The sequence below is a fragment of the Indicator indicator genome, chromosome 17 (genome assembly GCF_027791375.1).
Source record: "Indicator indicator isolate 239-I01 chromosome 17, UM_Iind_1.1, whole genome shotgun sequence".
In the NCBI taxonomy this organism is placed as follows: domain Eukaryota; kingdom Metazoa; phylum Chordata; class Aves; order Piciformes; family Indicatoridae; genus Indicator; species Indicator indicator.
Window position 1 is genome coordinate 2,276,038 of NC_072026.1, and position 27,784 is coordinate 2,303,821.

The following is a 27,784-nucleotide window of genomic DNA, read 5'->3' on the forward strand; positions in this document are numbered from 1 at the left end:
CAACACCTAAAAACACCTGAGCCAGAACTAAATGCTAGTATGTGCTTGGCCTGAAAATATTCTCTTGCAAGCTTTGCAAAAAAGGAGCTTCTTGCTCTATTCTTCTCCACTTGCACGTTTAAAGTATTTATTGCTTATTCTTTAAGCTACCAACTAGGTGTCTTGCTGTTAACAAGCAAGGCATTCTTGGCACTGCAGGGAGAGGGATGGGCCTCCCTTCAAAGGAGGAGAGATGAGAAGGGTATTTTATGTAATAACACCTCCCCACATAGTAGCTTCTCTTTATCCGTGAGTAAAAAGATATGAAACTCCTTTCTTAGAGATACAGTCACAAAAATCAGTCTCAGAAGAAGCAGACTTAAAGGTCACTCCCTGAACAAATTCCAGTACCCTCTTCAGCAACAAGCTGCCAGCAATGAACACATGCTAGGAGATGGGACAGAACGAATCTAATCATGAGAAAGAGAACATAATTTTCATGGCTGCTTTATTTTATACATCTTGCAATATTCTGAAAACAATTCAGAATGATAGGAATGTACAGAGAGAGACGAAACTAAATGTTATAAATTCCGTAACAAGAAATATTCTAATACTGAGAATAATTGTTTCAGAATATTTGGAGGTGGTCACATTTTTCTGGCTGTCAGGTAAATATTATGAATATGAGTTGTACAGCAAAGAGAAAATAGCACCTCTCAGCAATAATTACGCAGCCCATCTGTATTCTCTTTGGGGAATTTAAAATTGTGTCATACCCATCCTTTACAGATGCTTTAACAATCCTACCAAATCAGGAGAAGAACACAACACAGACAAAAGGAGACTCCAAGATCTCAGCTGCATGTCTAGATCACACAGTACAAATACTGCAGAGTTCTCTTTAGCAGTAACTTAAACATTCAGACAGAAATTGCTGAATTTCTGAGTTGATATTCCTGAGATTTCAGTTTCCCTACTCAAATAAAGAAATATGAATTCAAATTAAAAAAAATGCTTTGAAGGTTTTTTTAAACAAAGCATTCCAAAAAATGTGCCATTTATTCCTAACTGGGACCTGAATAAGGACAGGAAGAATAAAAGAAAAGTAGGAATATGGACAGCAAACATGAGGGAATGACGGCAGAAGGAAAATGGACAGCAGGAAACCAATTTGCAGAAATCCTCCTACTCAGGAGAAGCACATCTCTCAGTGGCTCTGAAGAGGTTGTTAGAGAGCCAGGAGGAAAGGGAGAGAGAACAACAAGAGGGAGGAGAGATGCAGGAGGAAGGGTGAGACATGAGCAAGAGGAGCAAGTGTAAAATATGTGGAGTGAACAGAAGTAAGGAAAAAGTGGGAGAAAAGGGTAAAAGAGCCTCTCAAAATTCTGGGATAAAACTTTGCCTCATTACGCTCAGTACTCCTTTGATATCTAAGACAAAAGGGAACAGCTTAAGGTCCCACAATTTCACGCTTACCCTCACCACAGTATCTCACATCAACCTGTTCCAAAGGACGTCTGGTAAAGTGGCTTTTCAGAGAACAGAGACACACAGCCACAGCATCAGAAACTTGGCTCATGTCAGCCCTCCTTACACTTTCCTAACCCCAAATCTCCTCCCTGCCCCTTCCCTGTCATTTGGCTGACATTGTGTCAGCTAATACGGGTTTTGGTCCTATAAAGCCCTTCTTGCTTAACCTATATAAATTGAGGTTTCAGGCTTGATGACACCACCTCAGCACTCCTAGTGCCTTTATTGTACAGAGCTCGAGGCCCCATCCCAGTATGGCCAGAGCTGCTATATGGGCATGGTCTGACTCTGAGGTTCCAAAGTACCATCTGTGAACAGAAGACCTATTCCCATTTTTGCTGTGACACCTCTTTGTGTATCTGCCAACCACGTTAGGTGCTGTGAGGTCTCAACTCCTTTGGATTCAATTTAATTGAAAAGATCTGTTAAGATTTAGGTGCACTTTCAGCATTCTATTCAATTTGTGTTCTCAGCATAAATCTTAACAGCCCCTTTATGATAAATTGTGTCATATGCTGTGAGTGCATATTAATAGTCATATTCATTTGGTACATAATTAGCCATATTCATTATAGGGCCACTGTAAAATAAAAATCTTAACATTAGATAGTTATTGCTCTCTGGAGTTGAGTTGTTCTATAAACCTCAGGGAAAAATCCTTTCTCTTTTGTATAAAGGGCCCATCAAAAGCTGGCTTCTGAAGACCTGAAAATACCATTACTGAGCAGATCTTCCTGAGCCTCTGGAGCAAAATAATTGGATGACAGCAAACTACTACATCTTTCTAGCCTGAATCATGATTCAAGTGTACTTCCACTCCACACTAGTCCTCAAGACCAGGTTGGCAAAGTATTTCATATCCAGGCCAATAACTGGATTGCAAATTCACCCAACTGAAGAAAAGCTCTGGAAAAAAAAGAACAGGAGAGTAGATGCAAGAGAGAAGAGCTCTAGAGGGTGGTGCAGTGAGTGTTACTGTCAAGTCTTGGTTTTGCCATACAATACTCTCAATTACACAGATTCTTCAGAATCATTTGAGCCAAGTTTCAAACAGAACAAGCTCTCTCAGATGTGCAGTAAATCACTGAAACACTGGATTTATCACAGGGGCACTGTCAGAACTGGAGCTACAGCACTGCTAGTAGGTGCTGCTGTACTCTCATCAAATCATATTATGGATGGCTAAGAAGGTTTTGTGAGCCTGACTATTGTTCCTACTTAATTTATAGTGTTCCTGTCAGGAAGAAATCAAGTTTCATAGTTATGACATTTCTTTCTGGAGCACTAAATGTTAACTTTGCTGATCATGCATATCTTGGAAGAACAGCTTCTTTCCAAATGGCAATCGTGACATAAAAAGCATAATGACTTCATTCAAAACCTTTATAAAGCAGCTGATTCTCACACCTATAGAAAACAGGCCAGGTGGTATTTTAGTCATCAGGATATGGAAATAGATACACACTCAATATATTTGATTAATTTCTTCCCTTTTAAGTAATGCCATGCTGCTGGAATTGCAGTCTGTCTAAAACTAGGCATTTTTGGTACTTATTAAATGCACTTCAATAACGTCATGTAATAAAAGTAATACTGCTGACAGATAAAAACAGCAGCAATGCTCTTCCTTCACATGTTTCATTTTGTACAAGGATTTCATCTTAATTAGTTGTTGTCAGAGCTAGACAATTGTACATAAGGGAAGCAAAGGACAAAAGAAGCTTCACACTGTGTAATGAAATGAATCTACAGTTTCAGCACTCAGAATGAACAAGACAAAGATGCAGCATCGCTTGCCAGGTGAGAGTAACACGGCAATGGATGCACATTTCACCTCTGTCGCATCAGCTACTGGGGTACTTTCCCTGACATCATGTAGAGGAAATAATTTCCATCAGAGTGCTCCTGAGACCTGCTGTTGCTGTGGAGATACTGTGTATCCCCTAGTGCAGGTGTTGGGTGAAAAAAGAGCTGTAACCGAGTAACTAGCATCAGCAAGGGCCTGCTAATGAGCATCCTCAAACACAACTGCTTGTAAAATCTATAGTTTATATCAAAAAAGAAATAGAATCATTTACAAATATGTATTTAACCTTCATTTTGAAAAACTGGCAGCATTTAAACAGAATCACAGAACGCCAGGTTGGAAGGGACCCCAAGGATCATCTGTTCCAAACTAGGAAGTGGACTCTCAGTAAAGAGGAAAAACAATCTGAGGCAATTTTGGAGATACTCAGGGCCAGGAAGAAGATCAGAAGAAACCCAAAGACCTCCCCAGACCTCAACAACAGAAAGATGCAATGTTTTATCCTGCTGTAATGTGACAAAAGAGATTTGCTTTATTCCTTGAAAGTATGGTGGTACCAGTAAATACAAGTACAGAGGAGAAACACATTTTATCCATCCATAAGGAAATTTAGGTGTGGCTTACCAGAGACTACACTCATTAAGCCACTTCTGATGATTTTCTCTGTTACTGACTTGTTCTGGAATTGCACTGCACTAGAGCTCCTGTTAAGTTTTATGACATTTTCTTTTATGTATAACATTAAGTTTGATTTTAAACAACATTGTAGAATAGCTTTTGAGCTTTAGCAGATGCAGCACTGCTTATTCCCCTAGGCTCCAGTGAGTGTTAGTATATGTTTTTAATTGCATCACAGATTGGTAGAGATACAGTAGAGCATCTTAACTTCTTGACTGTACTCAGGGGTATTTCCTCAGACTGAAGCACTGCCAGGCACATCAGACCAGGTGTCCTAAGGGCAGTAGAAGCTCATCATCTCTTAGTTATCTTCCTTAAGAAAGTCCTTGTAAATGTTTTGGTTAGCTGCCAAAAGCTATTTTTGCCAAGTCTCAGAGATGACTCTTACCTTTATAACAGAGGCCCCTGCCCTGGAGAGAGGACTGTGCATTTGGGCTGCTGCAGCCATGTTAGCTATCGTGTTGAGGTGGTTCATCTGATTCATTGCCATTGCAACCGAAGCGGGAGGTAGGCTGACAGGAAGCAGAGGGTGGGGCATCATCATAAAGGGCAGGTCTATCCCTGAAAGAGAACAGGAGCAGGTTATTTGTGTCAGTCCTTCACTGACAACCCAGCACTGTCATTTTTAGACTCTGTACTGGAACATTGAGTAACCAAAACCAGGATCATTATGCCTTCGTAACATTCCAGAAGTGGCTGTATGGTTTGTACTAGGGAAACAAGCATACAGCTTAAAATAACACAGCATTAGCAAAATGAACATACAACAGCAATAAAGATAAAAAAACTCAAAAACGTCCAGATAAGTGGATGTTTTTCCATAATTTTATCTGAATACAAGAAGGTTTGGACTGTATATGCTACTGAACCACTGCACAAAAGGGCTGCAAACTGGAAGATGTTATGAGAGGGGATAATTGTTGCCAGAAGTTTTAATTTCAAAAAAGTCACTTTCAATTGTCTTCTGCTACAGATATGAAACAATTTAAGAAGGTATGAAATTCATTTGGACCAACTCGCAGATCTTGATATTGCCAAAAAGCAGATATACTGCTAGCAAGAAATGGATTCTTATGCTTCACTAGTGTCTGTTTCACTGTGTGTATTACTTATATGAGTCACAACTGCAATGGAAGCAAGAACAAGATTCACTGAAAAAAAATGGTTTCAGATTATTTTGCTTTTAAGAGTTCTTTAGAGAGACCACATGAGGATAGCTACTTTCGGACACCCAAAACTATTTTGTCATTCTGCCAGACAAAATGCCTTAGCATTTTTCTAAATGGAATGCAGATGATAAAATACTCAGCTACAAGCAGTAAATAACATAATCACATAGCTAGTGATAACCATATGCTGTTCACAGTCATTACTTAGAAAAGTTTCTTTTTTTCAATTTTGGCTCTATTTGAACTCTTTTAACTGAGAAGGCCAATCCCCATTCTCATGTATGAAGAACTTACAATAAAAAATATCACTGATACAGCTTATGTTGTTCCCCTACGACTTCCCTGCAGTGACAAAGAAATACCACTGCACCCGCCACCAAAGGCAGAATTATGTACATCCGGAGCTCCCACACTGTTTCCGTTTTGCTTGAGTATGCCATGCTCAACAACTATGCTACCTTATGGTTAATTTTATATGATGATCCACATCAGTATTAATTATTATAGGTAACAGGCAAAGCCCACATACATCTCCTGTGACTTTAAACCATACTGACAATCCCCTTCAGTGCTTATATCCACAAGCCTTTGTTCCCCTGCATATCTCCCTTAACAGCCCAATAATCTTTCCTCATACTCTATATAGAGTTCCAAAACTCCCAGACACCATCTGGCCACATTGAGTTGTGTGTCTACTTAAAGTCCAATTGACATGCAAACTAAATGCAAACTACAAACAGCACATTTAACAGCACATCACCAGTTTTAAGACACAATCCATCAAACATTTCAGAGGACTATGAAGAAAATATAGCCTACACTTGCAAATCATTGGACATAATGTCTGACATTCAATAAACCCTTTCACAGCCTATAGACATTTGCCTACTACAGAATCTATTGGAAAACACCTTTAAAATTTTCTTTAACAGGAAAGAACACAATATCCCCTGTAGGGAAAATATAAAAAATTGATGAATTATGCAAGAATAAAAAAAATGAAAGGATAAGTGGCAGTGAATTTGAATCCTAGGATCTGGTGGTTCTTTACTACCAACACTGAACCCAAAGTGCTCACATCCAGACCTTTCAATGCACAAAGCAGACCCATGTTGTAGGAATCATGGCTTTGATTTGGTTAAGTCTGGGCCCCTACATAGGCAGCGAGGAATTATCTGTTCATAAAACTGTATATGGAGCCAGAAATGTCATTCATACACTAAAACTAACACCAAAAATCAGCTTTCCAAACTTGGAGGATGAAGAACTTCAACAAATAACAACAATTCAGAAATAGTGAGATTTTAATTCTTCATCCACCATCATCTGTTAGAACTAACTTTACTCCTCACTAGTTCGTAAAATATCAATCCTAAAAATCTTTTTTCGGAATAACTTTCCCTTCCCTTCCTCCCCTCTTTGGGTGCAAAGGAGAAGGGAAACTGCTGGCTTCACATCTGCTCCCTTTCTAAGAAAAGGAAAAGAGATTGGTTTGAAGGAAGCTTTAAGTTCCAAATCCAGACTTCATCTGTGTTATTTTAATCCAGTTGCTTTGAATAGCTGGGTTCAGTGGATGACCTTGCCCACATTTGGCAGGGACAAGGCAAAACAAGGCAGAGGCTTCTGCTCACTTTTAACTAGACATTTTGTATTTATTCCTGACTCATATTTTTGGTTAGTAGTCAGCATTTTCCACTGGAAGGGAATTTTCTCACATAGCTAAAATTTTAACTTTGTGGTTATTTTTCCCTTTGGCCAAGCCATGGAAACGTCACTCAGGGACTGACAGTCCCTAACCTAGGTGTGGGCGACTATTCAAAGAGGATGGCTCTATCCCAGTGGGTGGCCTGGAGAGGACGCACCAGCACCGCAGTGAAGAGGCCTGACCCTCTCCTCACTCACATGTCTCCTGTTCATTTCCCCACCTCCAGGAGGCTGAGAAGGAGCCCCAGCCCAGCCTCCAAGCAGGGCTCCATGCACTCCTCTCCTCTGTTAGAGCACCGTACATACTGTTGGTGAGCAGGTGATTCTGCTGGAGAGGACTGAGTGGGTGCGCGCTTCCAAGGCTCGACTGTCCTGACAGGGTGGCATGACCAATGCTGTGCTGTGATCCTGTTGTAATGGGAGACTGAAGCTTGTCTTTATCCCAGGAGGATTCACTCCCACCTGCAAAAGAGGGTACAAACAAACCATAAATGACACATACTTTTCTTTAAAAGACATTGTATTTGGCTAGCAATGAGCTAATCCTTTTTACCATAGCTAAGCACTCAGCACAAACACAGCACCTGAAACCTACACCTGAAGTTTAAAAACATACATTAATAAAATATCTATCAGGCAAAAAACATGATCAGAAACTTTCAGCATCACCTACCTTCATAATGCCTGTTTCTAGAAACAGGAAAGGTGTTTGTTGAAGGATAAAATCATCCAAGTAAACATCAGTCACAATTAGGTCAGGTTTGGAAATCATCAGTGTTCAGGAGTTTAATTCTATAGAGTCCAGATATGGATTATGTGTAGTAATTACTGTCCAGAGGAAACCACAGCACAGCAAACTAAGCGCTCATGTCTAGATACCTGTTTGGTTTCCTGAAGAGAGGGTGCTCTGCAGCAGTTTTACAGATGGCAGGATTTCACTTACACACTTGAATAATAACATGATCCTTTTAAACAGCAGTAAAGTAGACCATGGTAGTGAACGCTGAAATACATCTGGTCCACAAAGCAAACCATCTTAAAAAGGAGTGAGCATTTTTAGTGTAAAGAGGCATTTTAAGTACGGTCCCTTCTCAGGCACACTCCACATTTCCACTCAGATTACATATGTTTATACCAATCTATAATGACAGGAGACAGAGGTGGCAAATAAAAAAAAATTAATTGAATATGAAAGTAACGGAAAAATTCCATTCTTTATGACACTGCTTAGCTAACAAACATGATTAATTTGGCTAAATGAAAGTTTGAAAGATCAATGATTGAGGAAAAAGGAAATCACTATCATTTTAGCATTATGTCCAAGTCTGAATTACCTTCATATGAAAGATTTGTAATTTGTAAAATGATGAGTAATACACTGACAAGGAAAGATGCACTAAAGGACACCATGTGATAGAATATAGCATGGCACATTGCAGTAATTAGAAGAACTACTAGAGTGAAGGCTGTGCCAGCATCTGTGTTACTTAGTACAGGGTATAGCAACTTCTTCAAACAACATTTGACTGATACTTAGCAGAGAAGTTGTTGGTTCTGACTCCTGTGAAATAGAGGTGCTTTTATTCACTGAAGTATTTCTCAAGTTAAATGTGTCATAGAAAAAAAAAAAAGGAAATGTTTAGCTTTGATTTTACTGAGTTTTATTTCTCTCTGTATGCTTTTTCAGTACATTTAAGTTTAACAATTATACTTCATTCTTCCTCTAGATACACACATAACATTTACTTCAGCATGAATTTTTTGCTTAGAAAGAGATTTTGCACAGGTAATTCATGTATCAGGGCAGTGGCCACAAAAGACACTTGTGCATAAGACAGGTTGTTGGGAGATCTTTTGAATGAAAACAAAAAGCTGCACTCTTCATCCAACTGTCTCATCCCATGTGCTTGTCTCCAATATCTCCAACCCTAGGTACAGATGGTCTAAAGTCTTAGTTCATCTACTTATTTCTGGAAGTTTCTCTTGTCTTTTCAAAGCCTCATGCATCTACCCACCATACTTCTGCATCCCTACCAGCTTTCTCTGCCCAGCTTTACAAGATTGCACATTCCAGAGGGAAGTACAATTATTCCTTTTTCACAGGTGGAGAACTGCACTGCAAAGAAAAGTGACTTGTTTAAGGAAACCTATGTGGAACAGGAAACTATTTAAATTATGTTGTACAGTCCAAATCACTGAACCAGTTTTCCTTACATATGGGGACAATAATAACTTCTTTCCCTGCAAATTCCACTTGTAAATCTGCTCCAGTATTCAGTGCCAGCAACACAAGAATAAATTGCAATATACTTATCTCCACAGACCATTCCTGTATTCTTATGTTCTCTATCACTTCTCCTTAAGGGAAGGAAAAATTACTGCTGTGTGTGTGATGTACAATGAAAGTGCATGACAAATGAAATGTACCCTGACCACAGAGATAACAGCTTCACCACTTCATCTGGACTCCACATACCATGTAGTAGCAAGTCTCTTAAAAAAGAATACAATGAGAACTTCTTCTTACCTAGAACTGTCCAATTGTGACATGTTTTATAAGGGCTCTATGATTATCTCCAACCTACAAGTGGGAAAGTTGAGGTGCAGAACTATGAAGCTACTTCCTTCATGTTCCCAGATAGAGCAATGATGGAAGTAGAAGAGAAGTCAGGTCTCATGTGTCCTACTCCTGTGCTCTATATCACAGACATTACAATTCATCCTACCCACCTTAGTCCCTTTGCATAGCTAAAACCAACAGTTTTAGAAGAAAACTTGCATCCTTCCCTGCAGTATCAACTCCCATACAGTAAGAAAAGTTTGTGCCACTAGTAACCAGAACTAGATTTACATTCTGAACCCACTCTGTAAAATGCAAACCTGTGGTGATACACTCAGTCCTTCCACTATCATGACATTTTATTTTAATGTTTATTTTATGACCATACCCATTTTCTTATTTAGTAATACTGTTGTCAACACCTTATATCAGCAAGTACATACTTGGGACAAATATATATGTCAATGCATATCTTCATGTTCTTTGTTACCATAACAATTAGAAGTGAATACATCTATAAAAAGTAAATCCTCCTTAATACTTTAAGTTTAGGTTTAGCCACAAAATTTTTCAGATCTGTGTACACTGCCATTTTTTGTCCAAATTGGTGCATCAGGAAGGCAAAGATGTCATGCTTTGATTCTAAATCTGCAGTATGAAGAGCTTCCAGGTGAAACTAAAAATGAAACTTTATGATACGAATCACACAATATACCACAAATAAATTAATTTATGGAAGATTTTTCTCTTGTTATATTGAAAAAAATGTTTAACTGTTGAAGAAAATAATTTCTCTTAGAAAAAAAAAATTCTTCATCCACAGTAAGCTAGTGAAGGTTTTCTCTTTTTTTCAATACAGAACATAAGGAGCCTAAAATTAAACAATGATCTGTGCCTGCTGTATATGAGAGTGAGATGGGCTTCAAGTAATTTCTTTTAGGTATGTATGAAGAAGCAAAAAAGCAAAAACGTGAAAAAAGCAAACATACATCACTATGGAAAATGACACAACAGAAAACAGCAACACGACTCACTTTATGTCTAGATTATGGAGGGAAATAGAGCTTTTTCATTATTTTAAATGGGAAAGACTATTTCCTCTTAAAATATTAGCACCTTGATTCCTAAGTGTCATAGAAATATTATTAGAGCACTCAGGAATCTGTTGATTTGTCAGAATTCCAATACATCATTTATAGGCTTTACAAAAAGCTTTGCGTTTAACACTATTACCCACTACCCATATGACCTTCTCTCCAACAGATAAAACTAAAGGACAGAAAGGTAATTTTTCCTTATCTTGTTTGCATTCTAGTCCATCTTGTCCCAGAACAGATTGTACTCAGCATTAAATAACGGCAAGAGAGACAAGAACCTCCATTTTCCAAAGCTCCTGATGCCTGTCAGCAGCAAGCACAGAGCCTGAAGTTTCCTTCACACAGCCACACCAAAGTGGAAAGAAAAAGGCAGAGATATTAGCTGGCCACAAGAGACTGCAGAATGTACTGACTGCTCAAAAGCAGATATTTCAATCATCCAGCTCAGGCAAATGTGTGGTGTAGAGGTCTACTTTCAGGTCTGCAGCTGGAGGCACAACTGCACTCTTCAGATTCCTATGCAGAAATGCAATGTGGGTTTCAAAGGGCATAGATCAAGACAGACAGGACACTATATGGGTCTGCTAAGAGAAAGGTGCTTAATTATTGAAGTCTGGTATTTACCAGTCTTACCAGGTTATTTAAGAGAAGTTCTTTGTCTGTGTATGAATTACACTTATGTTCACTAAGCAAAGCTAATCTAACAAACCCCAGTCTATTCACCTCAAAATGAAAATGTGGGCAGAGGTGAGCTTTGCCTTACAGCCATTTATAGCCCAGTGGCCAAATTCTGCATGTATCTGTTCCCAAATCCCTATGAACAGTGCATCCAGATGCACATGGAGTTAAATCACAGGTAACATGGACAAACAGGGAAAATCAGGCTAGGCAATACATACCCATGTTGCCGCTGCTGCTGTTGCACACTGTAATCACAAAGCCACTGCAAGGTGATTTACAATCATGTACATGTCTGTAAGCAAAGTGCTTTTGTTTAAGTTTCATTTGGTTTAGCTGAAGGAAATATAAGTGATAAGATCAGCTTAATTTCTCTGAAAATGCTGCTGCTCACCTGTCTGAGTTTAGTAATTTAGTAATTACTGTACATTTGTGGTTTTCAAAAAGAAAGCCCCAAAACTTTCTTTGATGAACATGTATTTGTGATGATTAAATTAGTGTCTTGTTTTGAGGTACTGAAAGATCTCCAGAAAGTAATCAAAGTTCAATTTGGTGATAGTTTCTTTTCATTTGGTTTCAAATTCATTTTATCAGCCCTATGACTGTCTGGTCTAGCTAAATGAAATTCACTCTTGTCAGAGGTACCTTTGAATTGAACAAGCACACCGTTTCAATCTATGTCTGTCATCTTATTTTTTGTTGTGATACAGTTCTGAAAAATGGAACTCAAATTGTTAAAAGCAATACCATCTTCAATGTCCAGTTTTATTTCAGAATTGTTTTTAAACACATTTTTCACGCTGTTGGGCATATTAAGCATAACATCAGCTGCAAAGAAAAAAGGATCCACAGCTATTTCAGCACTGATAGTTTTGTAGAGTCAGAATGGTTTGGTCTTTAGAAAGGAACTTTAAAGATCATCTAGTCTAACCCCTGTGTAGTCAGCAGGGACAAAATCAACCAGTGATCAAAAATTTAATTACTGATACCTTCTTTTGACCTTAACAATCCAAATTCAAATTATATATCACCCCTAACTTACAAGTGGCCTTTGAAAGGTTTTGGTCCATCTAGAAGCCCAGTACCCCTAAACCAACAGGAGCCTATGTGCCAGCACTCTGAGCCTCAGTGTGAAATTTCAAGCATCCCAGACTATCTGCTTTTACCAATATCCCAATTTCACCTCGATACTGTGGGAAATGGTCACTTCTTTGGCCTACATAGAACATTCTCTGCTGAAAACACTTCAGCCTACAATCTTTTGTCACCCTTTTCATGGTATCAGCATTTGAATGCCCAAGTCAGGATTATGACCCATTTTACCTCAAATTCTGTGCTTTGTTTTGGCAGTAGATGATGTTGCTTATGGAGACCACATGACTGTGACACTTTCTGCAGTCTTTTATTAATCCTAAATAAACTTACTTACTTTAAAATGGGAATGAGATTTTTAATCAGCCCCCAAAAGCATGACACCCACTTGAAAAATCTAACTGGAAGGTTTGCAATGCACTTAAAGCTTTAGCGCTCTGATTTGCTTAGCTGTGTGTATTCATCTAGATCAACTCCTGGACTGTGTCCTACAAGAAAGCCATGAAAGTGTGTAGGGTAAGATATTAAAACTCAAGAAAACCAGTGATGGTTTTACTGGGCTACTTCCAAAAACTTATCAAGTGGTTCAGCAGATGTAATTACTGCCTAGCCCTGCCAAAGCTTTGAAATGTGCCCATTAATTCAGCAATTCCCAATCTGTCCATCAGTCAGTCATACTTATGAAATATGTCTGTCACAACTTAGGTGAAGTAATCTGTTGATAATTGTACAATAAGAAGGCATCTGAAATCTGAATATAATTTCTAAACTTTTTGAAAAGTCTTAATGACAGCAAAATCAAAGTTTATTTCACAGCAAACAGGATACTGAAGATAACTGGGAATATGTCAGAATATTTGACGCTGATTTAATTGAGAACAATTAATTCCAGGGTGGGGGTTGGACTCAAGGATCTCCTGAGGTCCCTCCCAACCCCTAACATCCTGTGATCCCGTGGTCCTTTTTCAGAAGATAAAAGCAGTGACATGCTATTTATTTAGGACTCTAATCATCCCTCCCTAACTCTCAATTGCTTCCTTTAAAATGAACAAAGAAAAAGAAATAAGGTGGTAAATCCAATGTGTTCTGAAGTTCACAAACAAAGAATGACGATTATAGTGCTGAGAGTCCAGGGAATTCTCCTTATTGCCAGCTACCTTGGAATGTCAGACTGTCCTACAATGGGCCTTTCCAGTCAAAAGGAAATCTCACAGCTACAATCAGGTACTCTGTGTCAAACACTCATTAACAGTGTGAAACCTCTTCTCTCACAACAGCCCCGGGGTCATTCATCCCTTCAAACGCCATGCACAGAAATACTGCTGGTTACTAAAACGTGACAGGGTGTTTTCTCCCACTTTCTAAGACCAGTGTAGAGGAAGTACTGGCTGCAGAAACAAAACCATTTCAGCAAAACAGTCTTCTGTGGATAACTGCTGAAATATGGATGGCCTTCTCCTCAAGAAACTAATATTGGAAAATGTGGAAAATGTTGCAAAGCAAATAAAAAGATGCAGGGAAAAATAAAGAAAACACAATCTGATGCAAGGGTCTAGTTTGATAAAAACAGAAACTGCTCCAAGAGGCAGTATCTTCGTTGATACTCTAAATGCCAAACATACCTCAGTGGGTTGGCTGACTCAACTTGTACCACCAAAGCCCACCATAAAAGCTTGATTTAGCAAGACGAAGCATTATGTTTACAGAAAGCTAGATAAATATAATAATATTCATTAAAAAGCCCCAATATTTGAAAGCACTTCTCAAAGCTAGCTATCTGTACCACTCCCTTTTCTTTTGCTGATGTAGTCATGCATAAATATTAATCAAAACAAGTAGCTTCTTGGCTAGGAAGGTGACATGCTGAAGAAAAGCTCTGATAATTAATAAAGGAATCCTTTGCTTCTTTGTTACCTGATAGTTAACCATGTAACAATGAAAAGGGGGTGTCTGGGAAAAGCCTGTAATCTTCATATCAGTAGTTAGGTATTTATGGCCTCCTAACTGGAAATTAGTCATGCTATTACAGAAAGGAGGGGCAAGGTAACTAAAGGAGTAATGTCTCCCAGTATGACTGCACACAGACAGCTACAGCCCAGCCAGCCTAATACCTTGTCTCCAGGAAGGGCCAAAAGCAACAGGTACCAGAGATTTTAAATACAGAGGAAACCTAGAGCGACAGCTTCCCAGAATGCTCTCCAACAACTTATGCATTAGGAACTTCCCAAAACAGAGATCTTCTCTTTCAAGTTTATAACCTTTAATAGATTTTTCTTCTGTTAAATTAAATGGATGTCAATTTTTTGCATCTACAATATCCTGCAGCAAGGAGGGTGTTCCACAGCTGGGCTATGCACTCTATGAACAGCTACTTCTTTTTATTTGCAGGTGTGTTTTGGAGGCTTAACTTGGCATTTGCTGCCTTCCTCTGACATATTCTGGTTCCTGTAGCAGATTTACTAAGTATTATTCAGTGCATTCTATACAATGTGTGCTATCATTCTTAGAATTAGGGGGACTTAAAGTCTGAACTTCCTTTTGGATCTCTATCAGTGTCAAGAGCCTAAGCAATCCCTTTCCTCAGAGATAATAAATGACCTCCACTGTTGTAGGAACCTCAGCAAGTTCGAGCTAGTGAGCAGACAATGTACCTTTGCTTTCCTGTTGGAAGGCTGGGTCAGGGACAGCCCTACTCCTGACAGCTTACAGAATGTGCTTTTGACAAGAGAAGGCTTACAAATATCTGTAGAGATCATTTTTTCAATAGACATGATGTTGGCGAACTTAAGAGAGAGGACAGCCTGTAAATGTTCAATACTGTTGTGAAATGTAACCACAGGATTCTGGTTCATCCTTGCAAACCCAGTCTGCTCCCTTCTCCACTCTAAATTGTTATTGCTAACATTTTCAGTAATAAATGTATGACTTTATTGCTATTTATTTTTCTATATAAAGATAAGAACACTGCACTAAAACATGGTATCATTTTCTACTGTAGGACCAAAGTCTGTCTTCAGGAGAATGTGCATTTCAGAGAGAGAAATAAGGTCAACATTTTGGTCTATCGTGTTTTTATTACTGTTGATGATGCACAAGACAGAAATAAAAACAGCTTAACTTTCATATCTTGAATAGAGTTTGCAGGGCTGTCTGCCAGAAAGGATAAAAGATACATCCTTCTTAACAACTGCAGCCAGAACCAAGCAACTAGGATTCATATTCCAGTGATGATACTCACTGACACCTTCCCTCACCACAAACCAAGTGGTTTTTTTTGTTTGGTTTTATTGTTGTTACGGGGGTTTTGTTCGGTTGGTTTTTAAATTACTTAATATTCTCCAATATTTAACAATGCAGTGAAACAACCCCTGAAATAGATGCACTGTATATTTTTACTGTGACTATACCTAGCCAGACAGCTTAGTTTGATTTTAAGAGGCTTTAAGAACATCTTGACACCCACAGGTAATGCTACGGTACAAAATCAGATCATTTAAGTTTCAGCAACTTTTCATTTACTATTTCTTTGAAATAGTTATTATGAACAGTTCAAATTACAGCTTGTAATCTTCTGAGTTAATTTGTAGTGAAATAAATGAATTCTGTATTTACAGCAATTTCAAACCCTCCTAATGTTGAAAGAACTCTGTGTAATACAAAGTATGGTTTGAAAGGATTAAATATAGCCTGTGGCACTTCATACACACACATTCGGACAATCTTCCAAACCGTTGACAACCTGAAGCATCTACACAGAACTAAATGATGCTGGAGATTTTACTAGCAAATGACAGGTTGCAAAAGGATGCCTAATATCCTTTGAAACTGAAGCTGAATGACTGCAGAAGTTCTCTCAGGGGAGTTACTGTTCAAAGCCCTCATTTCCATGAAGGATCAGTAAGTGCAGACACTTGCACAGTGCCAACAAGCTATGTCAGTATGGGGAACACTAGCAAGGTATAAACTAACTTTGAAGATGCACCATTTTTCATGCCTGCCATTTGGTTCCTTGCACCAAGTTATTACTGAATTTCAAAAAATTTAGGACACTGCCAAAACCAGGAGAGCCTGTGAGTAAACCTAATGCACATAAAAGGCCTGCAGTGAAATCTTCTGTGCTCCATTTAATGGCAGTCTAAAAATAACAGGCAAAAATTTTCTGGAACTATATTAGCAGCCAATTTTATACTTGCTTAAAAATTACTTTCCTTTTTGCTCATAGCTGAATATATACCTACCACAGCACTTGGACATCTTGTACATTCATTCAATCTTTGATTTTCAGATTATTTTTCTAACTCAGCAAACCTAGCCATTAGGTGCTCTTATCTAATCTCCAGTACCATTTTCCTCAATGGGTATTAGCGGGAGCTTTGCATTAGCTTCTCTAAGGAGCAGGATCAAACACCTAGATAAGACCAACAGTGTCAAAGAAACTACTCAAGAAAATACATCCTGAATTTGTTATTGTGTAAAGGATAGTCTACATCTTCAAATTAATATTTCTTTCTGAGGTGTATGAAACCATTGACAATAACTATCACCAGAACTAACATTATTAAAATGTTGGTATCAGTACCAGATAAAGTGAAAATATTTCTTAGGAAGAAAAAAGTGAGAGGCTTCGGCAACAACATACAACAGTGCAGTGCCAAGCTGAACTTAATTAAGCTTGAGGTGTTGGACAGGATTCATTTCTGCTTGTGGCAAAAGTATGCACCACCTTGATTATCATTTAAAAAAATATTGACAGCTTGCCTTCTCATACCAATGCCTAGTAACAAATTCCAAATGTTTTGTCACATTTCTTGTGAGCAATGCCATCTGCCAGAGGTGGCATTTCATGGCTGTTTACCCTGACTCCCTCCAAGAATTCATCTGCCACTATCTAATGCTGCCTGAATAAAGGGGATTAAGACTCTGATGCAACAGAGACTATTGATAATTTGGTATAATTGGGAAGAAATGAAGATAAATGAGGTTGAGGATGGAGAGGCAATTAGTTGAGCTGCCTGTACAGCTGTGTTCTCGGCCTAGGTCCCCTGGCCTTTTCTTTGGTGAGGTATGTGCAAATTAAACATAATGACAAATACAGTCTTCCCAAAGCTCTTTAGTTTTGGAAGCTTTTAGATATGATTTTCACATCTGAGCTTCTAGGCAGTATTCAGTGTTTAAAAAAAAAAAAGAAAGAGATTTTTTTTAAAGAGCACTGCACTCTGCAAGAGCACACCTGTGGTACAGTATCTTACATCAAAAGCTCTTGTATGGCAGTGGTAAACAGCAGAGGGGCTGGGTTTGTGGTTTTGACCAAAAGGATAAAGGCTTCCGCCTCCCTCAGTGCCGCAGAGAAGCTTGATTGTTCCACAGCTCTGGGTGTCCTTGGTACCCATAGCTGGGTCTCAGTCTATAAATATGTCATATCCATGTAACTGATCAAACAACAACCCCAGAGTATGATTCCCCTACAATATGGTTCTTTGAAATCTAGCCCCATGTTTTGCAGATGGGCCTTCATTTGTCAAATTAAACAAGCATTTAAAAATATTAGTCAAAAAATCTCGAGTGAACTATCTAAAATAAACATTTCACTTTATGAAAGACCTTAGGAGTGATGGATTTTTAGTCATAAATTTAATACAAAAGCAGTTACCCAGATATGAGCCTTATTTCTAGGCTGCACTATTCAGGTAAGGCCAAGTAATCAAGTCTGAACACCTTCAAAAGTATTTAAATCCAAAGTGAACATGGTCAGACTACAAAGCTCCCAATTAGAAGGCACAAATCTGCTGTCTGATTTGCAGCTCTTCTTTTGCATACACTAGGATACATTCATGGATATACACATTAAAATATGCACAGTTTAATGTGAACATACAAACCCCACATTTGCCAGAAGAAACTCCACTGTTTGTATCAGATGAGATTCTAACATAATGTCATAGAAGTCAAAAAATGTAAGATCCTTTTCAGAAAGCAAACCAATATTTACAGAGGCAGCTTTGATTTACAGACACATTCCCCTAACTATCGACCATATGTAGTTTCTGCTTTCATATATATGTGATTCTCTCTGAAGGAGGTCTTAGATTATAAGTCTTCCATAAAATTGCACTTTTTCCTGCATCCACATTGTCTCCAGGTATTAAAAAGACATTTTTTGGCTTACTTTAAAAATGCTCCTTAAATAAAGACAATGCATAGAAAGGATTTTGGTAAATTTTGGAAGAAAACTGTTTAAAGGACAAAAATTTAAGAGATATATTTTGTAAAGTGGATTTTCACAATAGTCGTTTTGCAGTGTAGTTCTTCAGTGTGTTCTCAAAGCTGAAAGCACTCGAAACGATCCCTGTCCAGACTCAGGGGACTTTGGCAAAGTACAACCTCTCCTCCTCATCTTTTTGCATATGCAAAACTTTTCTCAGTCTTAACACTGCACTCTTGCCCCCCTCCTGAGAGATCAACCAAAATTTCAGATTAGCTTTGTCTAATGTACTTTCTCATTTTGGATTAGATATGTACAAAAGACAAAAAATAATTCACCTTTTATGAGGCAAACTTACCAAAAGGAAAAAAAAAATATAGTTTACACTTACATTTAAATTTACCTTGTTTCCTCTTACTGAAGCTGAAAATTCAGCTGAGATAAAGCTTTATACAACAAAAGTTTTTAACACATAGCCCAGAACAAGGCATTTTTTATTAGTCTGCAGTATTCAAATGGCACATATTACACCTCTGGTCTTTTACTGAAACCCTTTTCTCATTAACATTGTAAATTAGTAAAAATTCTTTGCTGCCCATTTCCTGGCTTGACACTTTATCAAAGTATTCCAAGTTAATCTTTACTCTTGTGACTGTGTACAGTGCACACGTTAACTGAGTCACATTGAGCAAGGCTTTGGCTTTCCACTGGGAACAAACACCCATGTCCTGGCTGGAGAGAGAGCCACGGCTCCCTCCAGCTCTGCCCTGCTTTCTCACACATGCACTACAGCTGTACACACTTACCAACACTCATGTTGGCAGCCTCCATCTCCTGGGATCACACAGGGTTGAGTGCTCTCAAACAAAGCCAAAATACACGTCTCTGTGGGTGCTCCTGAAGCGTGTCAGCATTGCTGCAGTCAACAATGCCCAGTCCAGCACTTGCCTTTTATTTTACATTTGAGAGACGCGTGGCCCTTATCCCTCACTGCCAGCAGCAGGACTGGCTGCCCTTTGGAGAACAACTGCTGGCTGAGGGCCACACGCTGCAGCCGGGCGGGAGGGAATAGGCTGAGGCAGAAACCACAACACATTGGTGAGACCCATTCTGGGTCCATTCTGGACAATGACCTGCTTGAGCACAGGAAGAAGGATCAAAACTGTTCCCTAACTCAGTAGGTTGCTGGACACAGAAAGGATGGCAATTTCAAGAACACTTCCATGACCTAAAATGGTCATGCAGGTTAGAAAACAAAGAGAAGTGATAGAAGCAAACACATGAACAATTCTTCTCTCACATAAATAGGACCAAGGCAGAGCTGCAAATGAAATATTTTGTTTTCCATGTTCGTCTTGCTCTGATTTCCCACTTCCACATTAAAATATTTCTCTTAAGTTCCTCTTCTTTTTCCTCCATTTCAAACAGCCCTTCCTCAGAAATAAGTGCTAATTCTCTTCACACCAAAATCCAATCCCCAAATCACGCAATGTGGCAGACTCACGATGACTGCAAGGGATTAAGTGAAGCTAAGAAAATACAGAGTTTTTATAGAACCCTTCTCACTGTTTTTCAAAGCCTCTGTGCTTACAGCTCTATTAGGAGGCTAAACACAAGTTCTGCCCTACCTCTTCTCGATTCTGAAACTTGAGACACATCCAATTTGAGTACAGAAGGATACAATAAACAGCAGCTCTTTGACTGCTATTTTTTTATTTGTACCCTACTTTTAAATAACTGCTCATTTTCCCATTTTATAATGGTGCCTACAGCAGTATAATGTAAGATTTCTAAAGACAGAACAGCAACATTATTATAAATGTTACTGTGATTTCTCGAAAGTGAACATGGAAAGCAAGAAGAAGTAACTGAAGAAGTATTTCTGCAATACAATAAACCACGAAAATGTTCACACAAATATTTATCTGCCACATTTCAGGTAACTTTTTAGAAGTGGTGTTGGAATAATACATAACTGAAAAATGAAATGTAGGAAATAGCTGGCAATGCTGCTAAAGTGCCATCTGAAAAACATACAGAGTTCCTAATGGAAAACAAGTTTTTCTCAACAAACACTACCCCAAATCTATGAAGTTGACTCAAAAAGGTGTAAGTTGTGGCTTATTATGAGGTATTTGCATAAAGGAAGCTAGCACATAGCTCTAGCTGATGATTGAGGACAATAGGCATGGATTTCAACAGCTTATCAGAGCTCCCTGGTGTATGCTGAGAACAACAGCATCAAAAGGTTCCTCTCTCCAGCACCGCTGATGTCAAGGTTAATGAGCTAAAACTTGTTAAATTGATATTACCAAACTAACGACTTTTTTATAGCATACTGCATGGATTTTAGCAGACTGGCTAATGTGGAACACTGCTAGTCTTAATTGATTCAGAGTTATTGCATGTATACAATTAAGATGACTACAAGTGGAGGAGCTTTGAGGAAGTTGGCTATCTGGACACACCAGTACTGAAAGTACAGTTTCTTGAAAATGAAAATTCCAGGACAAATTTGGAACAGAATAAGTGGGTTCCACCTGAACAGATGTGCAATTTCAAACTGTTGCATTTGGAATTTAAAAAATAATATGAACTCCTTCAAAAAATATTTTTCCATCAACCAGACCATTGCATTGGTCCCTGCAGGGTTAATGGTTGGACTCAAGAACCTTATAGGTCTTTTCCTACCTAAGTGATTCTGTGAGTCTACAATTCACACATTAAGACAGAAGGGACATAAATGCCTGGAGTCTACAGCCAAAATAGATGAATAAACAGCAGGGGGAGAAAAAAAAAAGGGTATTTAATGAATCATATTAAAAGGGAAGGAGCTTATGAAAAATAACTAGCATTTGTAGATGATTAAATTTTGAAGGTGAGATGTTGTATAACTGCACCAACCATTTATTTCAGTGACTTAACTGCATCTAATAAATAAAACACTTTTTTTTTTAATCCAAAGTGAAGATTCACTGCTATCCTATGACTTGGGTTTTTCATTTACATAGTACAGGGGCAGGGTTTGGGCTGTAATTATTCAAGGCAGTTTCGAAGAAAGAAGAGTTGTTAGTCAATTCCACAGCAACTGATAACAATTTTCTAGCAACAGGAAATGCAAACATTTCTTCTACAGACAGTATCACAGAGTTTAAATTCTGAGAGGCTCATTAGAGATTATCCTCTTAAATGTAGGACACATGCCCTTCAGTTCAGATAGGATTTTTCTATTGTAGTTCAATCTCTCACTAACACAGAAATATTATTTAACATACACAACATACCTAGATACATTTGGTATTTATAAAAAAGTAAATTGAAAATTTACTCATGCCCAGCTGTTCCTAGTCTTTTCTAAAGGACTTTTCTCCCTGGATCTAAGATTTTACAAAGAGGAATAAAGTTGAATTCAGCTGTGTACAAAGAGGAATAAAGTACCTGCTTTGTCAAAATGCAGAAAAATACAGGAGGTGCTGCAAAGGAGGGAAGATATTTCTCAAGGATGAAATGCCAAAATCCTCCTTACATCAAGTACTTAGAGACAGTGAATCAGAAAACAGACCCACTGCAACCTGCAAGACACTTTTCTTCCCAGTGCCTTTCAAATTTCCATCTGAAATGAGAAAGTAAACCACAACTTAACTATTATTATAAGCCTTAGAGTAAAAGTGAGAAACGCAGCCTCTCATTTTAAATACTTGTCCCATGACATTAGTAATTGAAGATACAGCTCCCATACAGGTATGCTGAAGTTTCACTAGTCACCAAGTTTCGCTTGTCTCCATCCTTACAGTAGTCTGAAGATCTTCTTAAAAAGAAGAATCTATTCTCATTTTTATATTGTACAAATCTAGAACAGATACAATCCCCTCCCAATTTTCTAGGTTTTAAATATCAATGCATGTCTGATCTTAAAGGCAAGCTCAACATTTATGCCTTGTCTTGGTGATAAAGTTCATGAATATATGATGAGGGTGGAACAACTCTGCTACTGATTAAATGTCAAAAAGGGTTTTATTGTCAAATATCCTGTAAATACAGAAGATATACAACAAAGAGCATTAATTGCAGATGGCTCTATACAGTTTAAAAAATGCACATAATCTAAACAGGAAATGTTGATTTTCAGTTTCAACTATCAGTTTTAATTTACCTTCAGGATGTACCCCCAGCCAAGCTGTAAAGATAGAATGAACTAGAAAATGGCCAAACTCAGGTGACTGAAATGCTTCCCATTCCAGGGCAGATGTTAACATGTTAAGAGTCTATACAATAAGTATAGAGGGCAGAAGTAACCAACCTATCCCAAACTCCGGATCTTTGTTAGAAGTTATCTAAACCTTTGGGAATACGTAGAAAAGATAGAAAGTGAAAATCTGGTCAGGACAGATGAAAGGCTGGAATAGCCACCCCCCACAAATTGAGAATGGGGCTTGACTGCCTGTGTAGCTCTTCTGCAAACTAAGTATTAAAAAAAAAAAAAGCGAAAGAGAAGATCTAGCAGTTAGACTGCAGATGAGCTCAGGCCAAGAGTATCCTTCTTCCAGGAAATGTTAGGAGAGTATGAGTTTCACACATGTATACATTTAGCTAAGTGTATAACCAGAAGAAATGCTTTCTCCCTCCCCTGTTCTCTGTTACACTGGGCACCGGAACAGCCTTGACCCAAGCACTGTGTTGGGTTGGGAACCAGCAGGATATGAATCACCTGGAGAGAGGCCAGAGAAGTGCAGTGAGAACTGACAGGGACTGAGAAAATCATCAGTATGAAGCACATTCAAAAGAGCAGGCTTGTTTAATGTAGGGGAAGGAAGACAGAAGACTCACTAACAGTCTTCTCTTGGTAAAAGACATGTTCAGTAATAAAAGGGAATAAAGGATACCCTGTACCCACAGTGCACAAGAGCAAGAAGCAGCAAGGAAGAACCATCAAGGAAAACTTAGGTTAAAGATTAGGAAAATGGGCATGATTAGTAAGCCTATAAAATTGTACAACTATCAGCCAGACAGGACACTCACTGGAAGCTCTTGCTTCCCTGACAGCATGGACAAGAAAACAAGTCTGAAAGTGCTGTTTTCCTGTGATCCTGAATGCTGCAAACTGCAGCACAGAGCCCAGAACCAGAGGCAGTGCCAATCTGCAGGTGACACAGCCTATGCTGAACTCTTCTGCCACTGCTAAACTCCATCTGATCCTGCTCTAGGTCTGTACATTGCAACATAACACAGCACACTGCAGGGTATGGCCTGGGGTGTTTACCCACAACGAAAGATCATTACTCTACATTAGGGTCTCTCCTTGATCTACAAGAATTGTTCAGAAAAAGCTTTCTCTTCAAGAAAACATCACAATTTGAGAAGATGCTGCTAATCTAAACCCATGAGGTGCAGGATTTGTGTTTCTCCCATGATGAAACACATACTTGCAAAAGCTAATACACAAAGTGGCCACTCTAAAACACGTCTTAATTACTTCCCAGCTAGCACACTATTGGTTTCATTTCCACATTAAGATGCCATCTGAAACAAGTACTAAAAAAATCCATGCATTTTCCCTTTAGATCATGGACAAATTAGTAGCTTCAAATATATGTTGCCAACAAGATTTTCTTCTCTGTGACTAAATGGACCAGGTTTTAATATTCTTCAGTAATCCTATTAATTGAAATTAAGAATAGTAAGTTCATTTGAGAAAAACATGCCATAGCAATGGAAATTAAAGATTTCTAGCAGGCTCTGGTGATAATGGAACATTTACCCTCGGTCTGAGACAACATTGTTGGTTTTTCATCATTGTGACAAGAATGATCTGATAAATTGATGCTTCTGTGTACAGTTCAGGGTTAGGGTTTTTTAAAGGGAGCTAAAAACACAGACTACCCACCTGTATCTATTTTTAATTTGGTAATGACTGTACTTGCTAAAATTCTACCAAAATGTCACTCACAACTTTGGATTCCAGCTTTTTTTAAACAGAATATGGAGCAGAAAGCATAACCTATTATGCAAAACTGTCTGATGCTTACTTTTAAAATCACAGAAATTAATGCATAATCCTCATTTCCTTATGGTCCTAAACTTTAGAAAGGAAAACAGAACTTGAATGTGACTATTCAGGATAGGCAAGGTGCTCTATAAAAAGTAACGAGGCTCTGATCGGTGCATGTCCTGTTTACCCCTAGAGTCCCTGCTCCAGAACTAAGTGCTGCCTCTTACTTTGTGGGTGAAGTAAAGGCAGAATGACTGGAGACTGCTGTGACTTGTGTCTCATCAAATTCACAAATCAGCTAGACATTTAAACTGCGCCAACTGTTGCAAGCAAAACTGCTACTGAATCTCAGCAGCAGAAATGTCAGTTCAGGGCACCCTGCAAAAATCTAGTACTGAATCCTTAACTAAACCCCCACATTATTAAAATGTTTTTTTGGGAGTTAATGTTACTTTTCTGAGCAAGAAGATATTTCAAATGATCACACCACAAACATTCTTTCCTCAAACATAAACTGTCCATCAGGGGACTTTTAAAAAAAAATCTGATTACAATTGTAATTCAGGAGACTCCTGCTGTTGGCAGCTGTATCACTATCAATGACATCCTTTGGGGGACTCTCAGTATGTGGCTCACATCAAAGGTAATAAGCCAGTTTTCATCCTAACTTATATATGCCTTAACAAGAACAAGAATGTTCCAGACTACATAATGTAATTAAAGTGTTTAAGTACTTTTCATTGTTGAAATATCATTAAGGAGAGACTGAAGTTGACTCACTAGCATTAAGAAAGGCAACCATCACTAAAACCATCACTAGTGCTTGCTTTTCCTAGCATAGTGGAACTCTTTCTGTGCTGGATCCTGTACATCCTTACCCACTCAAACAGGAAATCTGAACACACTGGTAATCATGCTAATGCACCATGGTGTCTAGACAAATAAGTTACTTTTGTGCATGATAGGCAGACAAGATGCTGTGGAAACAGAGCACATACAAGAACCACAAAAAATAAAAGATGTATTGGACATATGGTACTTCACTTTCCTTGTTCTTTGGTAGCGCTGTGGAAAATCTGCAGATCACTAAGCCTACTTCTTAGTGTTTTTGGCATCTCTAATTGCCAGAGACCATCTGATCATCAGTTGATGGTTTCTGGTCGTAGCACTGCTTTTGCTTTTTTCCAGCAATGTTTTAAGAGAAAATACAAAATACATTTCAGATAAGTGGATCTCAATCACATTCTTTTATTTCCTTCCTTCCTTCCTTCTTCCCTTCCTCCCTTTTCTTCCTTTTCTTCCTGTTCTTCCTGTTCTTCCTTTCATTCCCTCCCTTTCCCACTAAGCATCCAGACTGGAAAGGTAGAGATGTTTGCAGACATCTTCACCTTACACCAGTCTGCAGAGAGAGCAGCTTCCTAAAGGACAGAAAGTGCTCTTGACACCATGGCCTCCAGCAGAAGCAGAAGCCTACTAAAATGTCTAAACTGGAATGATTCTTCCTTTTAGAAGTGCGGTGCATCTAACCTGTACTGATCTGAATAAAACCTTACACTGAAAGTCCCACATACGGTGCATTTCTGATAAATACCACTCTCTAAAGTGCTATCACAGCTCCTGTGCCTTGCAGAGACACAAGAGACCTTGTCTCACTGAGGGACACTTCTGAGCAAGCTTCTTTCCTTTGGCAGGTTGATATTGACCATGACTACCTGCTACGACTAACAAATGTGAACACTGTAACTAAGGAAAAAAGGTAGCCTTGGCTCTACAGTGGCCAAAATGATTTATGACACCAAGACCTGGTGAAGACAACTAATACTCCAAAGGGACTGTGTGAGCTCACCCTGCACTCACATCTTCTGTGCCCACTCCTAATTACTTCATTTACGACTGTAAAAGTGTTTTAACAGACAAAATTAATTATTTTGAATAATCCTTCTGAAATATGATATGCATTCTAATTGTATGCACCCTGCCATTAATTAAAGTTCCTACATTTTGGTGCATTAATTCAAAGATCCTATCAGTGACAAAGTAACAACTATAAAAGACTGTTTACTAAAATTAAAAATAAAGTTAAAAGGTTAATGTACTCTTGTGATGCTCTTAAAGTAATGCTAAAATGTTTTCATTTGAGTTTTCACTAGACATTATTTTTCTGCTCTTTAAAATCAATCTCTTTGTTCCAGGAACACATTTCCTGTCAATAAAATGAAAAATGATATAGATTTAGGAGGATAGTGGTCTCAGCGTAGCATCTCTCATATTATTATTCCAGTATCATCTGTTACAAAGTAAGACCAATTCCCACATCTAATTACAAACAGGATTTCAGAGTCATTAAACAAAATACATTTCCATTAGTGCTGCTGTAAGAAGATAGGGGGAAAAATGAAGATTAGTTCATGCTGCACCTCTGTTTTCCAAGCTTTGAAGATTTAGACCTCTGCACTCTGAGACTATAAATTTGTAAAGGATCTGAAAGGTGACAGACATGTGAAAGCTCCCAATTCTATGTGGTTTAGCCACACCATTTGCATTTTGTCGTTAGTTTATCTTTTGTTGCACTTAGTTCTGATAGCAGATATGGCAAGAATCTAGAGAGGTTGTTTATGACTATGCTGTGTGCACCCAGAGGTATTTTATTTGGCATTAGAAAGGGAGGTTTTTTGATAGATATGAATCTTCATTTTCTATATTAAATTTGTTCCAATAAAAGTTAAGAAATCATTGTGAGAAATTCTGTCTCTATGAAAAAAAATGTTCTTTATGATCTGGTAAAAAGGAGCAGCAGTTCTTTGACTTCCAATAAGATAACAGCCAAAATATACTGAGGAAGCAGATTGTGTGATATGTTGAACCGTTGAAATATAAACTTACAAGTATATATATTCTCCAGTCATGAACATTTAGCAGCATCCAATTGTCATGAACCCATTTAAAATACACAACTGAGACTCATCCACTCAAAAAGCATCTGCATAAACTACAGATTAGACATTTCATAAGAAGTTTTCTGTGTCTATACAAGATAATACCTAAATTCACTTGACAACAACCTATATTATATAAACATCTGATAATTTCATCATGAATTAGATAAGCATCAATAATCTGGAACAGGAATTCCTCTCAAAGAAAAAGATGCCACAGAGTTAGAGAGAAAAGCACAGAGCATTTCAATTTCAGAAGTTCTCTGAAGTTCACAGAACCACAGAATGTTAGGTGTTGGAAGGGACCTCGAAAGATCATCCAGTCCAACCCCTCTGCCAGCCCAGGATCACGTATGCCAT

General features: G+C 38.3%; 1 protein-coding gene across 2 annotated transcripts in view; it reads right to left on the minus strand.

Moving 5' to 3' along the window:
* Nucleotides 1–27,784, minus strand: part of DACH2 (dachshund family transcription factor 2) — a 273,962-nt gene that overhangs the window by 57,039 nt on the left and 189,139 nt on the right. For both annotated transcript variants that reach the window (XM_054388431.1, XM_054388430.1), the window contains 2 exons: nt 7,177–7,332; nt 4,386–4,558 (listed from right to left, as the gene is read on the minus strand). In XM_054388431.1, coding sequence (XP_054244406.1) covers nt 4,386–4,558; nt 7,177–7,332 — 329 coding nt within the window. The remainder of the gene's footprint in view (nt 1–4,385; nt 4,559–7,176; nt 7,333–27,784) is intronic.